Here is a 23,367-nt window from a genome sequence, read left to right on the forward strand (position 1 = left end):
TTTCCACTTTCGGCTTCCAAATCAAAGACAACTTAAACATCTACCTACACTTAAAACCGGTGACATTTTCTTACTGTGGAAAATAGAGCGATGTCACAGAATCAGATGGATAAGACTAGTGTCTGCCTGGTAGATGCTGCCTTTTCCATTGAACATTCTGCATTTCCTCTGAGAAAACAGTTTAGGAACGAGTAGCATTTGTTTCAAAGGCCTGGTGGGTAGTCCTGTGAACTATTACAGAAAAGGAGAGCCTGAGGTTCTGTTTGTTTTATAGTTCTACTTTAAAAAAAAAAATTTTTTTTTTTTTCCTGAGATCTTTTGGGCTGAAGGGGCTTTGGGGAGAATGCAAAGCTCAAAATGTAGGACATTATTTTCCTTATGCTGAACTCTTGCTTGGTTCTTTGTGTATCCCATGCTTCACTGGAAGAAGAAATGTGGACTTACAAATAAACACATGGGATCACATCACAACAGGTGGTTGGTTGGTTGGTCGTCTCAGCACCAAGTGTGATGTGGACAGGCCTGGATTTCTGGTGGCACCTACCAGCTGTGTGACCCTGGGTGTTTCTGAAATGTACAGTGAGAAATTCATTAGGTTCTGCTGAAATGACACAAGAAAATATGTGTGAATGTGCTTAACAGAATGCTTCATCATTAAAGACACACCCAAATGTTAATGAACATCACTGTAATTATGATCTGGAGACATTAGAGTCTTGGAAAAGAGAGAAGACAGCATAAAGGGAGGACATGGGGGGAAGCGAGCGAGGCCCAGAAGTAGCTCAGAGTTGCAGGGCCTCGTCTTACTGCCAGAGATGGCCCCATAAGGGGTGGGCTGGATGCTGAGGAAGACAAGAACATGCACTCCTACCACTGGCTCAGAGCCTCCTTTCCTCAGGATAATGGCTGGAAAATTGTTATAATAAACATATAAATCTGTGTTGATTATAGAAGTGAGTGATGATTCCTAGAATTGTGCAGTGCCCAACCTGCAAAACTGTACCTGGCTGGCCCTGAACTATACGAGATGGTTCCACTCTCGTTTCCATCTCTTCTTAAGCTGCTGTCATCTTGTATTTCGTGTTTCCTTTACACTCTTTCTGGGTCAAGGCAGAGTACACATGTCAACAGGTGATCTTGACATAAGGCAGAAGTTTGAAACTCAGGCCACACCCAAAGGCAAAGAATTGACGCCGAAGGAAGGATGGATTGATCAGCCCTCCTGCTTCCCTCCCACGTCCCATCCAGGCCACCTTCCTGGGTTTGCACAGATCAGTGTCTATGTAGTAGAAGATAGTGCATCAGAGGAGGCCGTTGGCAAAGGTGGGTTAAATCCTTGTAAATAGCCATCAGGCATCAGCGCAGAGTGGGTTCGTTAACAGGTGAAACTTGTTACCCCTGGAGCTTGGTCTGGATTTCAGATATAAGGAGGGTGGCTGTCAGTCTCACTGGGAAGTTGTTAGGTCGGCCATGAAGAGTTACAACTACAACCCAGATCAGGCTGAGGAAGCGACATCACCATGTTCAACCAAAGGCTTTTTTTCCTTTTACTCCCCGTCTTCCCTGGGATCTGCCTGCCAGTGCTGCCTGCCTTCCAGCCTGCCTCTGGGGCTTCTCCTTGCCCCTCCTCCCGGCCATCTCCCTGTGGGACACGAAGAGGAACCTGGCTGATGGTTGAGGTTTTTTTCAGGTGTGATGGTGAAGGTGGAGGACGCCTTGGAGGCAAGTGACTCAGGCTGGGACCTGGGGGAAGTTCACATCATTGGGAGCCTTGTGGCTTGTGGCTGGCACAGTGGAGATGCTGGGAAGACCTGAGACTAGTGACTGGTGTTTGTGAATTCCTGCAGGAGATTTCTTGCTGGGGTGCTGGTAGAAAGGAATCCAGAGCCATAGGGGAGCTGAGACTGGAAAATGTGGGACTTCCAGGCTGGACGTCCATCTGGGAATCAGGAAAAAGATCCCAAAGTCCCCACAGGGGGTGCTGTCTTGGGACCACTGGTCACAGCCCATCAAGCTTCGGGTCTGCTGTCAATGGGAAGGTTATACAGTGGGACCTGGGGAGGGAGGGCAGATCTGCTAATTGGAAGGTGGCCAGGAAGCAAGGGCTTAATTCCAGAAATAAGGCAGAGCTGAGGTTCTTAAAGGTAGCAGATGACAGCCAGGAGTGGGTAATTTGCTCATAGCTTTGGGGCTCCTTTTCCCTAGTGAGTCCTTAACTGAGTCCCGGAGACGGACACAGAGATGAGCCTACAAAGGAGGCTCAGGTGGGCCCCAATGGGGTCATGGCAACAGGCGATGAGCAGGAGCCTGCAGGGAGCTTGGTCCAGTGCCCCCTCCCCTGCCCGCTTCTGGTCCTGAGAACATTTCCTTCTCTGCCTCCACTGGATCCCGGCTGGAAAGGCTAGACTTCATTCTTCGGTTGGACTGACAATCCTGGACACTAACTCCAGTTCGTCTCACTGTAGCTCTCGGGAGAAATGGGCCCAGGCCCTTCCCTTGACGGCTGAGAATAATCCGAGTGATCCAGGCTGGGTAGTTGGAGAGAAGCCGGGCATTTTCCGAAAGTGTCTGCCTTCCATATTTCTAGCAATGTTACCAGCCTTGTCTTAGGATGCCCTCACCCTGTTGCTCCCAAGTTTCGTCTCCCGTAAGTGATTAAGGAGACTCTAGTGACCCCAACTTCTTCCTCCTCCCTTTCTCAGCCTCCCTCCCCGTGGCAGCCCCTCCCCTCCCCCCACGACCCTGGACACCAACTCAGAAGGCTTTTCCCCACTTCCTCCACGCTTCAGGTTCCCTTTTTCTCTATATCCTCTGTGCCACGTCCATGCCCCTGTCCACGCTGAGAGCTTGGGTTTTTTGGGTTTTTGTCTTTTTAGGGCCACACCTGCAGCCGACGGAAATTCCCAGGCGAGGGGTGGAATTGGAGCTGTGGCTGCAGCCACAGCCAGATCCGAACTGCATCTGCAACCGATGCCACAGCTGTGGGAACGCCGGACCCTTAACCCACTGAGTGAAGCCGGGGATCGAACCCCTGTCCTCACAGACACTACGTTGGGTTCTTAACCTGCTGAGCCATAACGGGAACTCTGAGAGCTTGGATTTTAACCTCTCTGATCCCCTATAAAATTTACCACCTCCTTTATTCTTTTAGTCCTTTATTCCCTAATAACTCAGTTTGTTTCATGGGGCCTCAGGGGCCTTAGGTGCTTACTTCTGTCACAGACTCTGGGATCCTAATACATACATGTAATTAAAGTTCTCCACCTACTTCCCAGGTAAGAACGTTATTCCTCCAGCACAGACTTTTTGTTTGGAAAATCTATTCATGAGATGTTCCTGTTGTGGCTCAGTGGGTTAAGAACCCGACATAGCGTTGGTGATGATGTGGGTTTGATCCCAGGCCTCGATCCGTGGGTTAAGGATCCGACGTTGCCATAAGCTGTGGCTACGTTGCAGATGTGGCTCCAGTTCAACCCCTACTCTGGGAACATCCATATGCCATAAAAAGGAAAAAGGAAAAAAAAAAGGAAAATCTACTGATGAATCTTTGAATGCCCTAAATTGTTTAAACCTCTGCACTTTTTAATAAATAAGGTTCTGAGGAGCCTATCTTTTCAACAAGTCCTTGATCTGACTGTGAATAAAACAGTTACCCCAGAATCATCTGGGTTTTTTTTTGGTTGTGTTTTTGTTTTTGTTTTTTTAAGAAGACTTGGTCTGACCCTAAAACCTTTCCATTCTGTAATGTGGACTCGTTTGACCTAGATGTGTCCTTTAAAGGGCAAGTGGCTGTAAGACATTCTAAGATTTTGCTCAGAATTCTAAGAAAATGGGTAAACGTAGATATAAAAATGCAGGTTCATGAGCGACATTAATTTGATTTTCCTGACAATCTGCCAGATAGAAAGTTCTCACTTTTATTCACCTTCATTGTTACTCTCCATAGCAACTGAAAACTTTTCTGGGCTGAAATAATCCTCTCTAGCTCCCGGGGCACAGTCAAGGAATTTTAAAAACAGAGGACTTTGTAACCACGAAATACTCTGGGAGATTCAAAAGGCCACAGAGCTCCAGATAAATGATCGTTTATCTTTCTTCTGAAGGTAAGCACTGGTTTAAAAATGTTTGTATCATCCTCTGTCATTTTTAAAATGCTAACATATGAATCTTAAACTCTCTCTCTCTGTTTCAACCATAAAGTCATCCCAGTATTTTTGTTCCTATCCCACTGTCACGATTAGCTCATCTCCTGCCACGATGGGACACGAGATGCTCTTAACAGTTTGCATTCCTTAAGCGATTGGTTGAAGAGATTATTTTTTTTTCCCCAGAAAGATGATTGGCTCTAAAGCTGTCCTTTCTCCTCTTGAGTGAGCACCGAATATGTGGATTTATCACAGTTCGTGTGGTCTTGATATGCTTTTATTTTTCTAAGACATTTCTTCCTTTGGATCAGTTGACCACTAAAGATGAACCAGTGTTTTCTGGACGTTACTAATTTCTTTTAGTCCTTTCCTTAACTGGAATCGTCTAACTCCTCGTGATATCTGTAATTTATTAAAATTTCTTTTCTGTTTAATGTACTTCGCTTGATGAGGGCTGTAAATCACGGGGCAGTTGACTTGACAATGGGTTAAAATGAGAGTGTTTCTGGGGGTGGGCAGAAGAGAGACATTAGGAGTTTGGGAATAAGGTATACACACATGCACTTGAAATAGGTAAACAGTTGCCAAAGGGGAGGGGGAGAAAGTGGGGATGGACGGGGAGTTTGGGGTTAGGAGATGCTAACGATTCCATTTAGAATGGATAAGCAGTGAGGTCCTGCTGCACAGCCCAGGGGACTATATCCAATCTCTTGTGAGACAACATGATGGAAGAGAATAGGAAAAAAATGTATGAATGACTGGGTCACTTGGCTGTACAGTAGAAACCGCACAACATTGTGAATCAACTCTAATAAAAAAATAAAATTAAGAGTTCCCCTCGTGGCTCAGTGGTTAACGAACCCGACTAGGAACCATGAGGTGGCAGATGTGACCTCTGGCCTGGCTCAGTGAGTTAAGGATCTGTCACTGCCGTGAGCTGTGGTGTAGGTTGAAGACATGGCTTGGATCCCAAGCAGCTGTAGCTCAGATTAGACCCCTGACCTGGGAACCTCCATATGCCAAGGCATGGCCCTAAAAAGATAAAAAAAAAAACAAAAAATTAAAATAGGTAAACAGCAAGGACCTATTGTATAGCACAGGGAACTCTACTCAATATCTTGTAATAATCTGTAATGGAAAAGAATCTGAAAGAATATATATAACTATGTATATCTATGTATTTGTATACATGTAACTGAATCACTTTGCTGTACACTTGAAACTAACACAACACTGTAAATCAACTACAATTTTTTTAAAAAATGAGGGTGTTTTTTGCCCTGGGCCTTATGCCTTATAGCACCTGTAGGGTAGACAGTGAAATGTCTTCTTCCTAATTTTTACCTCTACATTTAGTTCAGAAAGGGACAATAGAGCAAACTCCTTGGCTGTTGGAGTTTGAAAGTCTCCACCCACCATACGCTCCTGCTGGTTGGGATTATAAACCACCTACAGACCCCCTGTTGTTCAGAAAGAACTTGTCATTGCAAATCAGCTTAGCCACCCAACTCATGCATCCTTTCCAACTTTTGCAGCCACAACAGTTAAAGCCTTTCTTTGCCCCCTTTGCACAGAAATTGCCCCATTGACAAGTTTTCACCGTGGACGCCAACCCACCCACCTCCATCAAAGACAGACTCCGGGTAGAGGCAGAGTGGAAATGTGCTTCTGGACAAAGCTTTCAGTGTTCTGGGTGCCCCTGTTCCTTCTGCTCAGCCTTTTTCCCTCGACTGAGACGGAAAACCCCTCAACTCTGGACAGCAGTGGCCCTTGGAGGCCAGGACCACTGGCAGACGTCCTACGGGTTCTCTCTGCTAATGACCCCCCAGCCCAGAACTACTCGAGAAGCCTCATCAAAACATTGCTGGAGAAAGCCGGGTGCCCACGGAGAACGTATGGAAGGCAAGGACACTGCAATCTGGTTAGTGCACGAGGATGGGATTAGGGACCGAGCCATGTTCAAAGGAGAGAAATGGGAGTTCCCGCTGTGGTGCAACAGGATCCCTGGCATTTCTGCAGTGCCAGGACGCAGGTTTGATACCTGGCCTGCGAAGTGGGTTAACAGATCCAGCATTTCCACAGCTATGGTGTAGGTCACACCTGGAGCTCAGGACAGATCTGACCTCTGGCCCAGGAATTTGTTATGCTGCAAGGTGGCCAAAAAAAAAAAAAAAAAGAGAGAGAGAGAGAGAATGCAATAGAAGAGTTCCCTGATGGCTCAGCAGGTTTAAGATCCGGCATTGCCACTGCTCTGTCTCTGGTTACAGCTGTGGTGTGGGTTCAATCCCTGGTCCAGGAACTTCTGCATTCCCACCCCTCCACCACACACACACACACACACACACACACACGCACACAAACACACACACGAGGGAGCAGTGGGCAATGGATTCATTGCCTGGCTTGTAGATCAAAAGCAAACCTTCCAATGTCTGAGTTGACCGTGCATTATGATATAATAATTCTCATATCTGGGATGTGACAAATCATATAGCATTCTGCATGTAGCATTTAAAGACAGGGAGGGGTTCCCATTGTGGCCCAGCAGGTTAAGAAGCAGACATAGTGTCCATGAGGATGTGAGTTCAATCCCTGCCCTCACTCAAGTGGGTCAAGGATCTGGCGTTGTCACAAGCTGCAACATAGGTTGCAGATGCGGCTCGGATCTGACATTGCCGTGGCTGTGGTGTGGGCCAGCAGCTGCAGCTCTGATTTGAGCCCTAGCCTGGGAACTTCCATATGTTGCAGGTGCAGCCATAAAAAGAAAAAAAAAAAAAGGCAGGGAGAATTTTTTTATTTTAAAATGATACTGCTTATGTAAGTCTTGATACAACCCTTCCGCAGGTGTAAAGGTATTTATTTGTAAGTATGAACTTTGAGTTCCATCTTCTTTCTGATTGACTCATTCTGTGTTTGACCTTGTGGTTAACTTGAACGTGATGGGTTAGATGCCGTCTGTTTTCTGAGGCATCATAACAGTGATCTGCTATTTGTCTAACATTGAACTATTGAATTTTTAAATACTTTCTCCAGGATATTGGTAGGTATGTTCTAATATTTTGCATCATGGAGAGCTAATGAGTTGGATAATCATCTTCTTAAAAATTAAGGAATCTGAAGAATGCCCGTTGCGGCTCAGTGGGTTAAGTATCTGACTAGTATCTATGAGGATGTGGGTTTGATCCCTGGCCTTGCTCAGTGGGTTAAGGACGCGGTGTTGCTGCAAGCTGTGGCATAGGTCGTAGGTGTGGCTCAAATCTAGCATCGCTGTGGCTGTGGCATAGGCCTGCAGCTGCCATTCTGATTTGACCCCTAGCCTGGGAACTTTCATATGCTGTGAGTTGAGCCTTAAAAAAAAAAACAAAAACAAAAACAAATCTGAGCTGGGGAAGGGAAGTGCCACCATGGAGCTAAAATGTGACCCAGGGCCTCCTGGGACCCATTTCCCAGCTATTTTCTAGTCTATCATGTGACTCAAACCCTACATCAGCATCCCCTGATCAGGTTTCACGAAATACCCAGGGTGAGTCTTTCTTCTCTAGAAGTGGAGATTTCTCTTGTCCTGGCTGGGATTTTTAAAAATCTTTGCAGGCCACTTTTTTTTTCCCCCCCGCACCCGTGGCATATGGAAGTTCCCAGGCTAGGAGTCAAATCAGAGTTACAACTGCCAGCCTACACCATAGCCCCAGCAACGTGGAATCTGAGCCGTGTCTGCCACTTACACTACAGCTCATGGCAATGCCAGATCCTTAACCCACTGAGTGTGGCCAGGGACCGAACCCATGTCCTCATGGATCACTAGTCGGGTTTGTTAACTGCTGAGTCAGGAAGAGAACTCCCATTTGCAGGCCACTTTCATGTACAATCAGCATTAAATGCAAAGAAGTGTTTAATGCAAAATTAGAATGTCTGCCTCGGGTGGGGGGGGGGCACAGCAGTGGAATCAAGGAAAACAACCCCCTTAAGCATTAAGCCCTGGTCTTAAAATGACTGCAGACCAAAAATGGACGAAAACACTGCCACCCTCCTTTTGAGACCAATGAAGGTTTTTGAGAATGAACTTACTAGTAATTAAATAAATACTAGATGAAGACATAACTAACTACATAAACAAAAAAAGTGAATTATTTCCCCCAAAAGAAATGTTGACAGACTTTCTCAATTATGCTTAATTCTGGGGGAACTATTTCCTGGCCAAGAGTTTTTTTGTTGTTTTGTTTTGTTTTTCACGGCTGACAGATTTTCTCTCTGCTCTGTGCAAACAATAAATAATTCAATAATTAGTAAAACTCCCTAGAGTTCCCAGAAATAACATGTCATTACAGATGAGTTGCCTCTTACAATACATTAATTTATATATAAAGCAATCCAAGACTTCCCACTGGAAATAACTAGGCGTTATACCTTGTTAATGTCCCCTGAGAATTTGCTTCGGAGAAATGTTCTCCTCTAATGACAGGAAGAGCCTTATTCAGGGTGGTCGAATATTAGTTTAGCTAATATTCTAAATATTAGGATATTATTCTATAATTTAGATTAGAATGGAGGGATGGGTTATTTTGCACATTTTTTTTTTCATTGGGGTGACATGAACGAGGGTTGGGCCAATTTAGCTTCTATTTGAATCAGTTCCGTTCCTAGTTCCCAAGAAAAGTGTCTAAGAGCTTTGTCCTCCTGCTGCTGCTGTTGCCTTTCTCTAAGACACCAAAGTTTAAAAAAAGGCGTTTCTTGGCTTGACCTGCTCAGAGGGCTCCAATTTACCCTAATCACCTGTCATCTAAGGTTGATTGCAAGGAGCTTGCAAAATTTCTCTGTGTCAGTCATAAAAAGCCAGGGAGAAACACCCTTTTAATAAACACCCACATTCTGGTGCACACCACGAGTCTTCATCTTATTGAATCTTTTTTTTTTTTTTTTTTTTTTTTTTTTTGCTTTTTAGGGACATAGTCCATTGAGAGGCAGGCCTCTCTCACAAATTCTGTGGTAAAAAGGAGATGAGGGGTTAGGTTCTTATCCTTAAACGTCAAAAAAAAAAAAAAAAAAAAAAAAGAGGAAAGTGTGTATCTTGAATTTGTGGGGAGGTTAAAAAAAAGTTTCCAGTTTTATTTCAGTTCTAGGTAAAAACTGATTATTTTTAATTTATTTGGATGCACCTGTGGCGTATAGATGTTCCCAGGCCAGGGAAATCTGAGCTGCAGCTGTGACCGACAATGCAGCTGCTGCAAGTCTGGATCCTCAACCCAGTGCACCACAGGGGAACTCCAAAACTGAATTTTTTAAAGAGCCATCTGTAGTGTTTGAGACCACTGTTCATTTAAAAATAAATCCATTCAGGGAGTTCCCACTGTATCCACAGGGATGTGGGTCTGATCTCTGGCCTCCCTCAGTGGGTTAAGGATCTGGCGTTGCTGCAAACCGTGGTGTAGGTCTCGGATGTGGCTCAAATCCCATGTTGATGTGGCTGATGCCAACCCTAGCCTGAGAATTTTGATATGCCATAGGTGTGGCCCTAAAAAGAAAAAAAATCCATTCAGGATTTCCTACAGTGGCGTAGTGGGTTAAGGAACCAGTGTTGTCTCTGCTGTGGTGTGGGTTTGATCTTGGCCCAGTGTAGTGGGTTAAGGATCTGGCATTGTGGCAGCTGTATCATATGTCACAGCTGTGGCTCAGATTTGATCCCTGGTCCAGGAAATTCCATATGCTGTAGGTATGGCAATTAAAAAAAAATCTGCAGGCGTTGAAAATTAGTAGTCTTGCCTGACCATGGCTTTCCCTTTTTTAAGGAGAAGGGTGTGGAGTTTCCATCATGGCTCAGTGGTTTAAGAATCTGACTAGGAACCATGCGGTTGTGGGTTCGATCCCTGGCCTCGATCAGTGGGTTAAGGATCTGGCATTGCCGCGAGCTGTGGTGTAGGTTGCAGACACGGCTTGGACCTTGCGTTGCTGTGGCTCTGGCATAGGCCAGCAGTGACAGCTCCGATTAGACCCCTAGCCTGGGAACCTCCATATGCCTTGGGAGTGGCCCTAGAAAAGGCAAAAAGACAAAAAAAAAAAAAGGAGAAGGGTGAGAATGGGGTTTAATCAAAACCGAAGGCGGGGGAAGGTAACTCCAGGAGAATAAGCCTGCTTCAGTAATGATGAGAACCATGACCTTGTGTGGATTCCAGATGCAGCAAAAGGAAAGGAACCTGGTTTGGAGTCAGTCAGCTCTGGGTCTGAATCCTTGTTCGAGCACCTTCTAGCTGCCAGGACACATGGACCCTAACTTCCTCATTTGCACAGCTGAGGAGCTCATTGCCCCCTGACCATCTCTGAGTGGTGTAGGAGCTCAGCCTCTCTTCTCTCCCTTACATTCATAGAAATGTCTAGTCACCCTTTTTCAGGGACCCTGGAGCAGCCCTTGTGAAGGGCCTTCAGTGCAGCTGAAAAACCAGACATTCCCCAGCTTCCCATCCACTCCCCCGGGACTTAGGAATTTTTTTTTAAAGTATAGTTGATTTACAATCGAAGAAACAATAGTTTCTTCAGTTTCGGTTGTACAGCAAAGTGAGCCAGTCATACACAGTTCCCTTTGCTGTACAGAAGGACCCCATTGCCCATTTGCTCCAAATGTGACAGCTTACATCCACCAACCCCAAACTCCCCCATCCATTCCACTTCCTCCCCCCTCCCCCTTGGCAACCACAAGTCTGCTCTCCACGTCCATCACTGTCTGTTTTGTAGATAGAATCATTTTTGCCATATTTGAGATTCCACATATAAGTGATATCATATGGTATTTGTCTTTGTCTTTCTGACTTACTTCACTTAGAAGAATCTCTAGTTGTATCCATGTTATTGCAAATGCCATTATTTTGCCCTTTTTAATGGCTGAGTAGTGTTCCATTGTATATATGTCTTACATCTTAATCCATTCATCTGTTGATGGACATTTAGGTTGTTTTCATGTCTTGGCTATTGTGACTAGTGCTGTGATGAACATAGGGGTGCATGTATCTTCTCGTATTATAGTTTTGTCCTGATACATGCCCAGGAGTGGGGTTGCTGGACCACATTGTCATTCTATATTTAGTTTTCTGATGTACCTCCACATTGTTTTCCATAACGGTTGTACCAATTTACATTCCCACCAACAGTGAAGGAGGGTTTCCTTCTCTCTACACCCTCTCCAGCATTTGTTATTTGTTGGCTTATTAACAATGGCCATTCTGACCAAAGTGAGCTGGTACCTCATTATAGTTTTGATTTGCATATCTCCAATTATTAGCAATGTTGACCATTTTTTTCCTCCGCTGTTTTTAACCAAGATCTTCAGGTGATTCACAGGCACATTCAAAGAGAACCAATTTTTTTTTTTCCTTTTTTGGCCACTTCTGTGGCATATGGAAGTTCCAAGGCTCAGGGATCGAATCTGAGCTGCAACTGCAATGCTGGATCCTTAACCCACTATGCTGGGCAAGGGATTGAACCCGTACAGCTGCAAAGACAATGCCAGCTCCCCAATCTGCTGAGCCACAGTGGGAACTTCGAGAACTGGTGCTTTAAGGCCCTGCATTTAATTCACTCTCCCTCTCGCATTTGTCATAACATTTATGGGATAAAGTGTGAAAAGCATAAGGCTTTCTCTTGTTTATCCAGCAAGTTTATCTGAACTCTTCTCAGCTATGGCTTTTCTTTCTGTCACTCAGAAATGCCACTCAATCCAGTACAGACCCACCAAAAGCTGGTGTCTGCCATCAGCTGACATTCTTCCAGATCTTTGGGAGGAAAAGGAAGAAATATCATTTCCCTCTTGTATTGTATAGTCATTTGCTAGTAATCCCCGCCCCCTCCTAAACAGACCTTATAAAAATCTAAGAACTGAAAAGAAGGCAGTGGATTTACCCATCTACCCCAAATCAAATTCTCAACATCTTTTGGTCTAAAATTCCTCAAGTTTATGCTGCAGATTCAGACAACTGCCCTATTAATACAGAAAGAGGAAGGATTTTACATAGCTCTTGAGGCTGAGGCTCTGGCTTGAAATTCACAAGCAATAAATAAAGCTGAACTGAACAGCCAGCAGGAGGCCATCTGATTGGGCTCCAGGGTGTCAGAGAAAATGACTACTAAATATCTGAGTAGTCCACTTAGCTTAGCAGAGGAGGAGCCTCACATTTTGACTAGTCTTTTCCCAAAGATTATTTCCTTGTGAAGTTGAAAAACAAATTCTCAGCATCTGTGAGTTTGGGTTTTTGTTTGTTTGTTTGTTTCCTTTTAAAACTTAGGCTTCCTTCCACCTGACAAGATTAAAAGGAAATCGATGGATTAGTTCTCAATGAGTCCATTCTTCTTTAACAAAGGGTCACTTCACTGGAGTCAGAGCCTTGGACAGATCCGGATGCCTATGGAGTGCCAGTATTTGCAAAATTTTACTAAACCTCTTCTCCCAAACTGCAACTCGGCCACTTCTGAAAACTGTAACAACTAAAACAAATCGAGTGGTGATGAACTGAAAATCCCAGTTCACCACCCACCTCCATAGCACTTTTTGTCATGGCCACTCCTAGAAGGGTCCACATTTTCTTGCATTAGCTCTTCTGATTCCACCGCCTACCCCAGCGTTCTTTCCTTGAGCCACCACCTTCTGTATTAAGGTAACTTGTCTGAGATTCAATTATCAGAACACAAAGTTTTCAGCCCATAGTTGTTCTTTTTTTATTTCTTGTTTTGGCTGTGCCCATGGCAAGTAGAAGTTCCTGGGCCAGGGATTGAACCTGTGCCACCACAGCAACAATGCCAAGTCCTTAGCCATTAGGCCACCAGGGAACTCCCAGCCCATGGTTCTTTGATTCACAATAAAGTATTGTTTCAGCAGGCCTCAAAACACTGAAGCCAGGGGTAGATTTCAAGTTGTAAGCTTTTCACAAACCAGTTCTGGTGTAGACAGGCGTGATGGCAGCTCTTACCCCCTTTTCTGCTGCCCCCGTGCTATACCCTTCCTCTCCAATCCCTAGGAAGATACACAGCAAAAGCATGGAGAAGGACCCTGAGTGGACAGGGGTCTCAGGCAGCTTGGATGGGATGATGGACAGCCATACACTGTGGTGTGCTGCCAGCCACACTGGGGCCACACAAACGTGGTCTGGTGGCCTCGTGGAGGTCCTCTGTGTTCTTGACATTTTTCTTCCTGCCTACCCAGTGCCATCAAACAACCTGAACAGCCTTTGAAGTTCTGTCACAATGAACTGGTTTAGGGAGTTCCTGTTGTGGCTCAACAGGTTAACCTGACATAGTGTCCGTGAGGTTACAGGTTCAATCCCTGGCTTCACTCAGTGGGTTAAGGATCTGGTGTTACTGCAAGCTGCAATGTAGGTTGCAGATGCAGCTTGGATCTAGTGTTGCCATGGCTATGGCATAGGTCTCAGCTGCAGCTCTGATTCCACCCCTAGCCTGGGAACCTCCATATGGTACAGATGCAGCTGTAAAAAGAAAAAAAAAATGAAAAAAAAAAAAAGAAAGATGAACTTGTTGAAGCCTCTGGTTGTACTGTATTCTTACTGATGGATATGAGAGCCTCACCCATCCCCTAGCCTCCTCATTGACCAAATTTCTTCCTACTGAACACAATGGAGAGAAAAACGGTGGCATGAGGAGCTGCACAGAAAGTACATAGGGGCGACCAGCTAATTGTCTCCATGTCACAAGACAAAGGAATAAGAATATAAGGTCTATCAGTGGCAGAGCAGGAATGAAGACTGGGCAGCTGCTATCAGCTGTGTGGCTTTAGGTACATTACTGACCCGCTCTCAAGCTTGACTGACATGTGTCCTAAGGTTATACCTTCTTCTTAGAAGGAAGTTGAAATCTGTACTTGATTCCATGCAGAATCTTTTCCTACTGCCTATAAAATGTACCTGTTCAAGCATTGTGCATTAAATCATTGAGTAATTGGTATTCTGAATGCTTTCCATTCTGCAGAAATATTTGGTGGACTATGATATAGGCTGGGCATGTTTGTCTTTCCACTTAAATAATGCAAGAAGCGTCCCCCTCATTGAAAAATTAATCATTAGGCACCTTTTCTAGAACCACTGAGATTTACATGCTGAGAGATGCCTGAATGCAGAAGGCATTTAGTTAGCCCTGTCTTGGACACATGGCTTGCAATAGATGGTAGCTAATAACCAATAGTTTTATCAGTGTTTTAGCTTCAGAGGTGATTTGGTACAAAGAAGGATTCAGCTGATTTACTTCCCTGGGTTTTGGTGTCAGAATTTGGGCTTTCTCTAGGGGTAATTAGGGGACAGAAAAGGGTTGCTGTGGTTTTGGTGGTGGAGTGTGGACATGACAATGGTCTTGTGCCTTTGATTGCCGAGTTCTTGTCCCCTCGCAGTTGAGTTGGGGAGAGATTGGAATCTGCGTGGTTTGCAAAGAATGCGATGAATGCTTTTGCTTTTTGAGATGGATGCTGTGTTTCTTCCTGGTGCAGATGGTGTTTTCTAGATGTTTCCTGGTGGGACCCACAGCAAACATGGAATTAGAACCCCCAAAACTTCCTCCTTGGAGAACAGATTAAATAGTAGGGGGAGAGGAATAAACTAGAAGGGGACTAACAAACACTATACTATGTAACAAATAGGTAACTAACAAGGACCTGTTGTAGCATGTAGGGAAATCAGCTCAATACCATGTTATACCTATTTGGGAAAAGAATCTGAAAAGGAATGGATAGATGCATATGCGTGACTGATTCACTTTGCTGTACACTTGAAGCTAATAGAACATTGTAAGTCAACTACACTCCATTACAAATTTTTCAAAAAGATATTATGGCAGATTCCCCACCCTGCCCTGTGTTCCCCAGCATGGCACCATTCAATAGAAATATAACACAAGCCGCAAATGCGAGGCATGTGTCATTGTACATTTCCTAGGAGCCACATTTTAAAGCATTAAAAAGAGACAGGTGAGGTGTTTCCACTATGCTGCATCTGTAGTGTAGGTCATAGCTGTGGCTTGGATTCCATCCCTGGTCTGAGAACTTGCAGGCACGGCCAAACAGGAAAAAGAAAACAGGTAAAATTCATATATTTTATTGAAACTTATGTGCGATATCACTCCCACATTAATAAAAAATCTTTAGAAAGTATTGAAGTATTAACATAATGAACATCACATTTGATGTTTTTTTTGCCAGACTAAGTCTGTGAAATCTGTGTGTTTTAAACCACCAGCGTATCTGAAAGGGAACAAATCACATATTAAGTGCCCAGCATCCACAGGCAGCTAGTGGCCCCTTTAGCAAACACCATTTTTTCTTTTCTTCATAGCCCTTGTATTCGAATATTCCTTAGTCTGCTTGTTTATTTTCTATTTCCTCTTGAAGACAACTGGTCCATAAAGGCTGGATTTTTTTAAAATTTGTGTCTGCTTTGTGCAGAGATTTAGCCTCAGCATCTCGCACCACACCTGCCACTTGAGAGGTGGGAACGCGGAATGAACGCGTACCATCTGCCTCTCTGTTATCCTACTGATGGAACTGGTATCAGTTCTTTTCCAGGACGCAAGTGGTTCCCACATCCTGCTGTTAACAGAGAGGTTGGTGGTTCAAGAATTATTTAAAATGCTTCCATGATGCTTTGTTTCCCACCCCACACCTGGTTTGTCTCATCTGGGACATTTACGTGTCAGAGGAAGATGTTAGGGGGATGTGATGGATAGTGAGAAAAGATAGACACAGGGGTTGTGGGAGAGAAGCTCTCCCAGCAAGACAAGAGCTGTCTTTCTTCAGAGATACTGGAGGGGTGGGGATGGGGGGCTTCTGCCAATGCTCTCGGGATCTGAGAAACAGCCCATTACACGACCCCAAGCACAGAATACAGCCACCAAGAGATGCCTATCTTGGGCCCCAAGGGACTTGTCCCACTGGGCAACACCAGATCTGAGCCACATCTGCCACCTACACTGCAGCGAAGGTAACACTGAATCTTTAACCTACTGAGCAAGGCCAGGGATTGAACCCACATCCTCATGGATACTCATTGTGTTCTTAACCTGCGGAGCCACAACAGGAACTTCTGGAGCATCATGTTGAAAGCCAAAGAGTCAGCTGGTTTTCATCAAGATAGCAAATTACGGTTTGTCCACTTGGTGATACTACAGCTGGAGGCAGAAGGACATGTTTAGGGGACAAGGAATTTCTGGGAGGGCATCATTGTTATATAAAAGGCCAACTGTGACTGTCTTCTTGGAGTTGGGCTATCGAAGCTGCCCACTTTCCCCTCCTAGTCCTAAAATAATGAGCAACAGAGACTCAGTGGGTGTTAGTGTTCTAGGAATATTGGTCAAATTTGTTTGCTTTTAATTTTTATTTATTCTTTTTATAGCCACATCTGTGGCATATGGAAGTTCCTAGCCTAGGTGTCCAATCAGAGCTGCAGCTGCTAGCTATCCCACAGCCAAGGCAACACTGGGTCTGAGCCCCATCTGCATCCTAGGCCATAGCTCATGTCAACACCAGATCCTTAACCCACTGAGCAGAGCCAAGGATTGAACCCACATCCTCAGAGAGACAACGAATGTCACGTCCTTAACCCACTGAGCCACAATGGGAACTCCTGTTTTTAATTTTTACATTTTTGTTTATTTTTTTTTTGCACAGTGCTTCGAACCAGATGCCCTATTACTCATAGCTGGAGGAGGGTTCGAGGATCCGCTTGGAGAAGAAGTGGTCCATCGAGTTTCCCTTCTCCTGCTCTATTACATCATTCACCAGGAAGAGATCTGTTCTTCCAAGCTCAACATGAGTCATAGGGAGTATAAATTTTACCTGCACAGCCTTCTCAGCCTCAGGCAGGATGAAGATTCCTATTTCCTGTCACAGAACGAGATGGAAGATATCCTGGCTTTCACCAGGCAGTACTTTGACACTTCCGGAAGCCAGGTAAGAAAGTCAAAATTGCGAATCTTTTAGCAATTTAAAATTGCAGCTCTGCTGCTAGGATACCGTAAATCTGCTAAAAATCAGAGTATGATTTTTTTTTTTTTTTTGGTCATTTGCTTGTTCCTAAAATACTCAACAGCTTCTACGAGAGGTAAGTATTTGTGGCTTTTCTTATGGGATGTTAGATGATGTAATATAACATTCTGAGTCCAAAGGGGGAAATGTAATGACTAATCAGTAGTCAGATGAGTTTTAGCCAGAAGCTGCATGGGTGGATAGGCAAGCAGGCCAGGTGACAGGGCAGCTCTATTCTGAGTCCCCCAGGGCACCAAAGTGAGTGTGACTCAAGGCTTTGGATCAGTCCCTGAGGACTGAACTGTAGTGGTGAAAGCGGTGTGTGTATTTGCTTTCCCTTCTGGACAGAGGAGGAGAAAACAGTAGGAGTTGGTGAAAAATGAATTTATCACTAGCTACTTCCCCGCAGATGCAGCTTGCAAAAAAAGCATCATGCCTGACAGCACAGGGAATATATCGGCAGTGGCTCCGGATTGGTGCTGCCTATGTTCAGGATCCCAAGCGCCTTTCTTTTCTTCTTCTTTTTTTTTTTTTAGGGCCGTACCCGAGGCATATGGAGGTTCTCAGGCTAGGGGCTGAATCAGAGCAACAGCTGCCGGCCTACACCACAGCCACAGCAATGCAGGATCTGAGCCGCAACCTACACCACAGCTCATGGCAATGCCGGATCCTTAACTCACTGAGCAAAGCCTGGGATTGAACCCACAACCTCATGGTTCCTAGTCAGATTTGTTTCCACTGCACCACGACGGGAACTCTCCGTGTGTTTTTCTTCTCTCTGGACTCCCACTGTTAGGAAACAGGCATCTTGTTGCCTTCATTACTATCCCAGCACAGGCCAGCCTTTCTCTTACCTTTTTGCATTCTACTTTGCAGTGGGAAGTTTGAAGTGATCAAGAGTTGAGCATATGTTGCTATAGAGTTAATTTTTGTGTATTCCCTCCCCCCCACCACCAATCACAGGTTGAAATCCTGACCCCCAATGTGATAGTATTCTCTGAACATGAGTTTTTATTTTATGGCCACACCCATGGCATATGGAAGTTCCTGAATCAGGGATTGAATTTGAGCCTCAGCTGTGGCAACGCTCAATCCTTTAACGTACTATGCCAAGCCAGGGATCAAGCCTATACTTCCGCAACATCGCTAGCTGCTGCAGTCGGATTCTTAACCCACCGTGCCACAGCGGGAACTTCTGAACATGAGGTGGGTTTTTGTTTTTTGTTTTTTGTCTTTTGGGGGCCACACCCATGGCATATGGAGGTTCCCAGGCTAGGGGTCGAATTGGAGCTGTGGCCGCCAGCCTATACTACAACCACAGCACTGCCAGATCTGAGGCGCATCTGAGACCTATATCACAGCTCACGGCAATGCCGGATCCTTAACCCACTGAACGAGGCCAAGGATCGAACCTGCAACCTCATGCTTCCTAGTCAGATACGTTTCTGCTGCACCATGATGGGAACTCCAAACATGAGTTTTTTAAAAACTGTATTTTCTTAAAGAATTAATTGAAAAGCCACCAGCACATGTTGAATAGAGTGGCAAAATGTGATTTTTTTGCTTGTTTGCTTGTTTGTTTTTTTATGGCTGCACCTGCAGCATATGGAAGTTTCTGGGCCAAGGGTCAAACCAGAGCTGCTGCTGGGGCCTTCACTACAGCCCCCGCAACACTGGATCTGAGCCACACCTTCAACCTACACTGCAGCTTGCAGCAATGCTGAATCTTTAAGCCACCGAGTGAGGCCAGGGATTGAACCTGCGTCCTCAGGGAGACACTATGGGGTCCTTAACCCACTGAGTCACAATAGGAATGCCAAAACTTTTTTTTTTTCTCTTGAACTATTCATTGATGTGTGTCTTTGTTTGGGCTGTTATATCATAAATGCTACAAATCGGGTAGCTTATAAACAACAGAAATTTGTTCTCACAATTCTGGAGCCTGGAAAGCCCAAGGTCAAGGTGCTGGGCAGATTTGGGGTCTGGTAAGAGGCTACTTTTTGGTCCATAGCAGGGTCATTTTTTCATTATACACATGGTGGGGGGCAAGGGAGCTGCGTGCGGCCTCTTTCGTGAGGCCACTGATCCCATTCATGAGCGCACCACCCTCCTGACCTAATCACCCCCTTAAAGGTCCCACCTCCCAATACTGTCACATTGAGGGTTAGGATTTCAACATGTGATTGGTGGGGGAGGGGGAGGTTACACAAAAATTCCCTCTCTAGCAACATAGACTGATAATTTGACTCTTGGCCTCATTTCAGATTTCTAGGAATTCAGAAGGATACAATCATGCTGCAACTTAAGGCCAGCAAACAAACCCTCCAATTTGCTGTAAAAAGGTTTAATTTCTTTTGTTATTGGCAGAAGAAATGGACAGACTGCTTACTAAAGACTTTGCAGATATCACTTTGGTAACTGTAATCTCGTGCCTCTCAAAATTTGGGGCCTTTTTTGTTTGTTTGTTTTTTTTTTTTTCTATTTCCAATTGAGAATATGGGGTTCTTTCATAGAATTCACCTTGTTGCTTTAATCAGGAGGTGTGCCTCAAATGAGTTTCCTCAGTGCAATATCTAATACAATACAAGCTGAAATTAGCCACTAGGATTGTAGCCCTCTTGCGTGTTCCTGTCTTTTGATACAGATGAAATAGAAATGGAAACCCTACCCTTCAAGGCAGGTGGAGTGTAGATTTCTGGAAATGCAAGATGTGCTGAAAATACATGGGCTTCCGAGTATGTGTGAGAGTAAACATTCCTAGAACAGAATGAAGTAATTCCATATTGTAGGTATAATTTTTTATTTTTTATTTTTTGCTTTTTAGGGCCGCACCCATGGCATATGGACGTTCCCAGGCTAGGGGTCCAATCAGAGCTATAGCTGCTGGCCTACGCCACAGCCACAGCAATATGGTATCCAAGGAACATCTGTGATCTATATCAAAGCTCACGGCAATGCTGGATCCATAATCCACTGAGCAGGGCTGGGGATCGTATCTGCGTCCTCATGGGTACTAGTCGGGTTTGTTACCACTGAGCCATAACTCCTATGTTGCAGGTGGACCTACTTTATTCATCCATTCAGTCAAGAAGAATTGAGCTATTGATGAGTCATAACCTGGTGTTAGGTCTTAGAACTACCATCTCCTGGAAGGGGCACCATGGTCTCCAGTTCTTGGGAAGGGTTCTATGGCCCATGCACTTGGGCTAGGATTCCTTTAGGAAGTGAGTCAGTCCAGACTTTGGAAGGGGGCCAGTTGGCACCTCACTGCAGGCTGCTGCTCTCTTAGATGAGAAGGGTGTGAGGTAACAGAAGGTGTTGGCAGTCCAGGCCCCCTAGGATTAGCATTTTCTTGGTTTGCATAGGTTACAACTTGCACAGGTCAAGCCACTAACAGCAGCTCTGGATGGATCTTAACCAGCTCACTAAGAGAAACAGCTTTATACCATCAGACTATAATCTCACCACCCTCCCTCATAGTCCAGAGTGCAAACATCCATCTATGCCTTCCTTCTCTTCTGCCCAAACTGGTCTGTTTTATCTTCCCGACTCAATCTCTCTCTCTCTTTTTTTTAATAATGATTTTTATTTTTTCCATTATAGCTGGTTTTACAGTGTTCTGTCAATATTCTAAAGTACAGCAAGGTGACTCAGTTACACATACATGTATACATTGTTTTTTCTCACATTATCATGCTCCATAATAATTGACTAGATATAGTTCTCAGTGCTATACAGCAGGATCTCATTGCTTATCCATTCCAAAGGCAATAGTTTGCATCTATTAACCCCAAATTCCTAGTCCATCCCACTCCCTCCCCCTCCCCCTTGGCAACCACAAGTCTGTCCTCCAAGTCCTTGATTTTCTTTTCTGTGGAAAGGTTTTTGATTCCAGATATAAGTAATATCGTATGGTATTTGTCTTTCTCTTTCTGACTGACTTCTCTTAGTATGAAAGTCTCTAGTTCCATCCATGTTGCTGAAAATGGCATTATTTTGTTCTTTTTTGTGGCTGAGTAGTATTTCATTGTGTATGCATACCATATCTTCTTGATCCAATCATCTGTTGATGGAGATTTAGGTTGTTTCCATGTCTTAGCTATTGTGAATAGTTTTGCAATGAACATGCGGGTGCATGTGTCTTTTTCAATGAAAGTTTTGTCTTTATATATATACCCAAGAGTGGGATTGCTGGGTCACACAGTAGTTCTATATTTAATTTTGTGAGGTACCTCCATACTGTTTTCCATAGTGGTTGTACCAATTTACATTCCCACCAATAGTGTAGGAGGGTTCCCTTTTCTCCACACCTTCTCCAGCATTTGTTATTTGTGGACTTATTAATGATGGCCATTCTGACTGATGTAAGGTGGTACCTCACGGAAGTTTAGATTTGTAATTCTCTAATAATCAGTGATGTTGAACATTTTTTCTTGTGCTTGTTGGCCATCTGTATATCTTCCTTGGAGAAATGTCTATTCAGGTCTTTTGACCATTTTTCCATTGAGTTATTAGCTTTTTTGCTATTGAGTTGTATAAGTTGTCTGTATATTTTAGAAATTAAGCCCTTGTCAGTTGCATCATTTGATACTATTTTCTCCCATTCTGTAAGTTGCCTTTTTTTAAATGGTTTCTTTTGCTGTGCAAAAGCTTTTCAGTTTGATTAGTTTCCATTTGTTTATTTTTGCTTTTATTTCTGTTGCTTTGGGAGACCAACCTGAGAAAACATCTGTAAGGTTGATATCAGAATGTTTTGCCTATGTTCTCTTCTAGGAGTTTGGGGGTGTCTTGTCTTACATTTAAGTCTTTAAGTCATTTTGAGTTTATTTTTGTGCATGGCATGAGGGTGTGTTCCAGTGTCATTGATTTACATGAGACTGTCCAGTTTTCCCAGCGTCACTTGCTGAAAAGACTGTCTTTTCCCCATTTTATATTCTTGCCTCCTTTTTCTTCCTGACTCAATCTCTTAATGCTTCCACCTCTCTCCATTCTTTGCACTCGTTTGCTGTTTCCCTGGTCAATGACCAGGGACCTGTACATGGTTCTCCATCAGCACCTCCTCTTTGATGGGGGATGGGTGTTCATGACCACATCCTAAGGCTTTTGATAACTGACTCTCCTCCACCTGCCATGCTACTCCCCTCCTTACCTATGAATGTGTTCTTACCAACCTCAACAGTTACAAACAAAAAAAAAAATAAATACAATCAGCCCTTTTCATCCTTGTCTATGTCACAAGAATGCACCATTGACCTAGTAGCCTTCTCTTGCTTTTTTTTTTGATGAACATACATTCTCCTTCTCTTTATACTCCCATACATTTTATTTCTCAACCACCTCTGCCCTGCTTTTTGCTCTCTCACTTTTGTCAAGTCTTGCCTCCATGAAACTCTTTTTATTCATGATGTCTGTCATCCCACATTTCATGGGCTTTTTTTTTTTTTCCCATTTCCTATCACCCCCTTTTCTTCTCACTTGTCCAGCTATTTCAAGAGCTACATAAGCAACACTAAAGAAAGGACAGGTTGAGGAAGAGAAACAATGACTTCCGGTTTTTTTTTTTTTTTTTGGTCTGTTTAGAGCCACACCTGAGGTATATGGAGATTCCCAGGCTAGGGGTCAAATCGAAGCTGCAGCTGCCCATCTAACACCATAGCCACAGCAACATGGGATCCAAGCCTCCACCATGCGTTCTTTTCAAAAAAAAAAAAAAAAAGAAGCAAGAGAAGACTACTAGGTCAATGGTGTATTCTTGTGACATAGACCAGGGTGAAAAGGGCTGATTGTATTTTTTTTTTTTTTTTAAGTTTGTAACTGGCAAGATTGGTAAGAGCACATTCATAGGTAAGGGGGGGAGTCACATGGAAGGTCTCTACTTTGGCTTGGATAACCCTGCACATTCCTGGTTTTCTTTCTCTCTGATGCCCTCGTTTTCACCTACTGCAGACTTTTCTCTCTCTGTATAGATTTTACGATTAATGCTCTTTGGGGCATGAGCTTAGTCCCCTGTCATTCCGTGTGTTTTCTCCAGGGTAGCCCATCTCTACTTAAAGATGATTCACAAGAGTGTGTCTCCACCATAGACGTCTCCCGTAGACTTCAGACCTACATATACTACACAACATCTTTTTCTTTAAGGATATGGTAATGGCACCTCCCCCTCAAAACATCCAATATCAAGGTCATAAATCAAACCAACGAGACTCCATCTTTATGGAGCAA

The 23,367-nt window shown here is 44.2% G+C and overlaps 1 protein-coding gene across 3 annotated transcripts in view; it reads left to right on the forward strand.

Annotated features, from left to right (window-relative positions):
• Nucleotides 1-4,021: 4,021 nt before the first annotated feature.
• SLC39A12 (solute carrier family 39 member 12) overlaps nt 4,022-23,367 on the forward strand; it is an 80,754-nt gene continuing 61,408 nt past the window's right edge. For 2 of the 3 annotated variants that reach the window (XM_003130728.5, XM_003130727.5), the window contains exons 1-3: nt 4,022-4,103; nt 5,720-6,066; nt 16,789-17,070. In XM_003130728.5, the coding sequence (XP_003130776.3) occupies nt 4,079-4,103; nt 5,720-6,066; nt 16,789-17,070 (654 nt within the window). In that variant the 5' untranslated portion in view covers nt 4,022-4,078. The remainder of the gene's footprint in view (nt 4,104-5,719; nt 6,067-16,788; nt 17,071-23,367) is intronic. The other variant, XM_084980208.1, reaches the window with a different exon arrangement.

This window comes from Sus scrofa, chromosome 10 (assembly GCF_054392235.1).
Source record: "Sus scrofa isolate SSC_HxYL_T2T_F1_AM1 chromosome 10, Sscrofa_HxYL_maternal_Yorkshire_Landrace_v2.0, whole genome shotgun sequence".
Lineage (NCBI taxonomy): Eukaryota > Metazoa > Chordata > Mammalia > Artiodactyla > Suidae > Sus > Sus scrofa.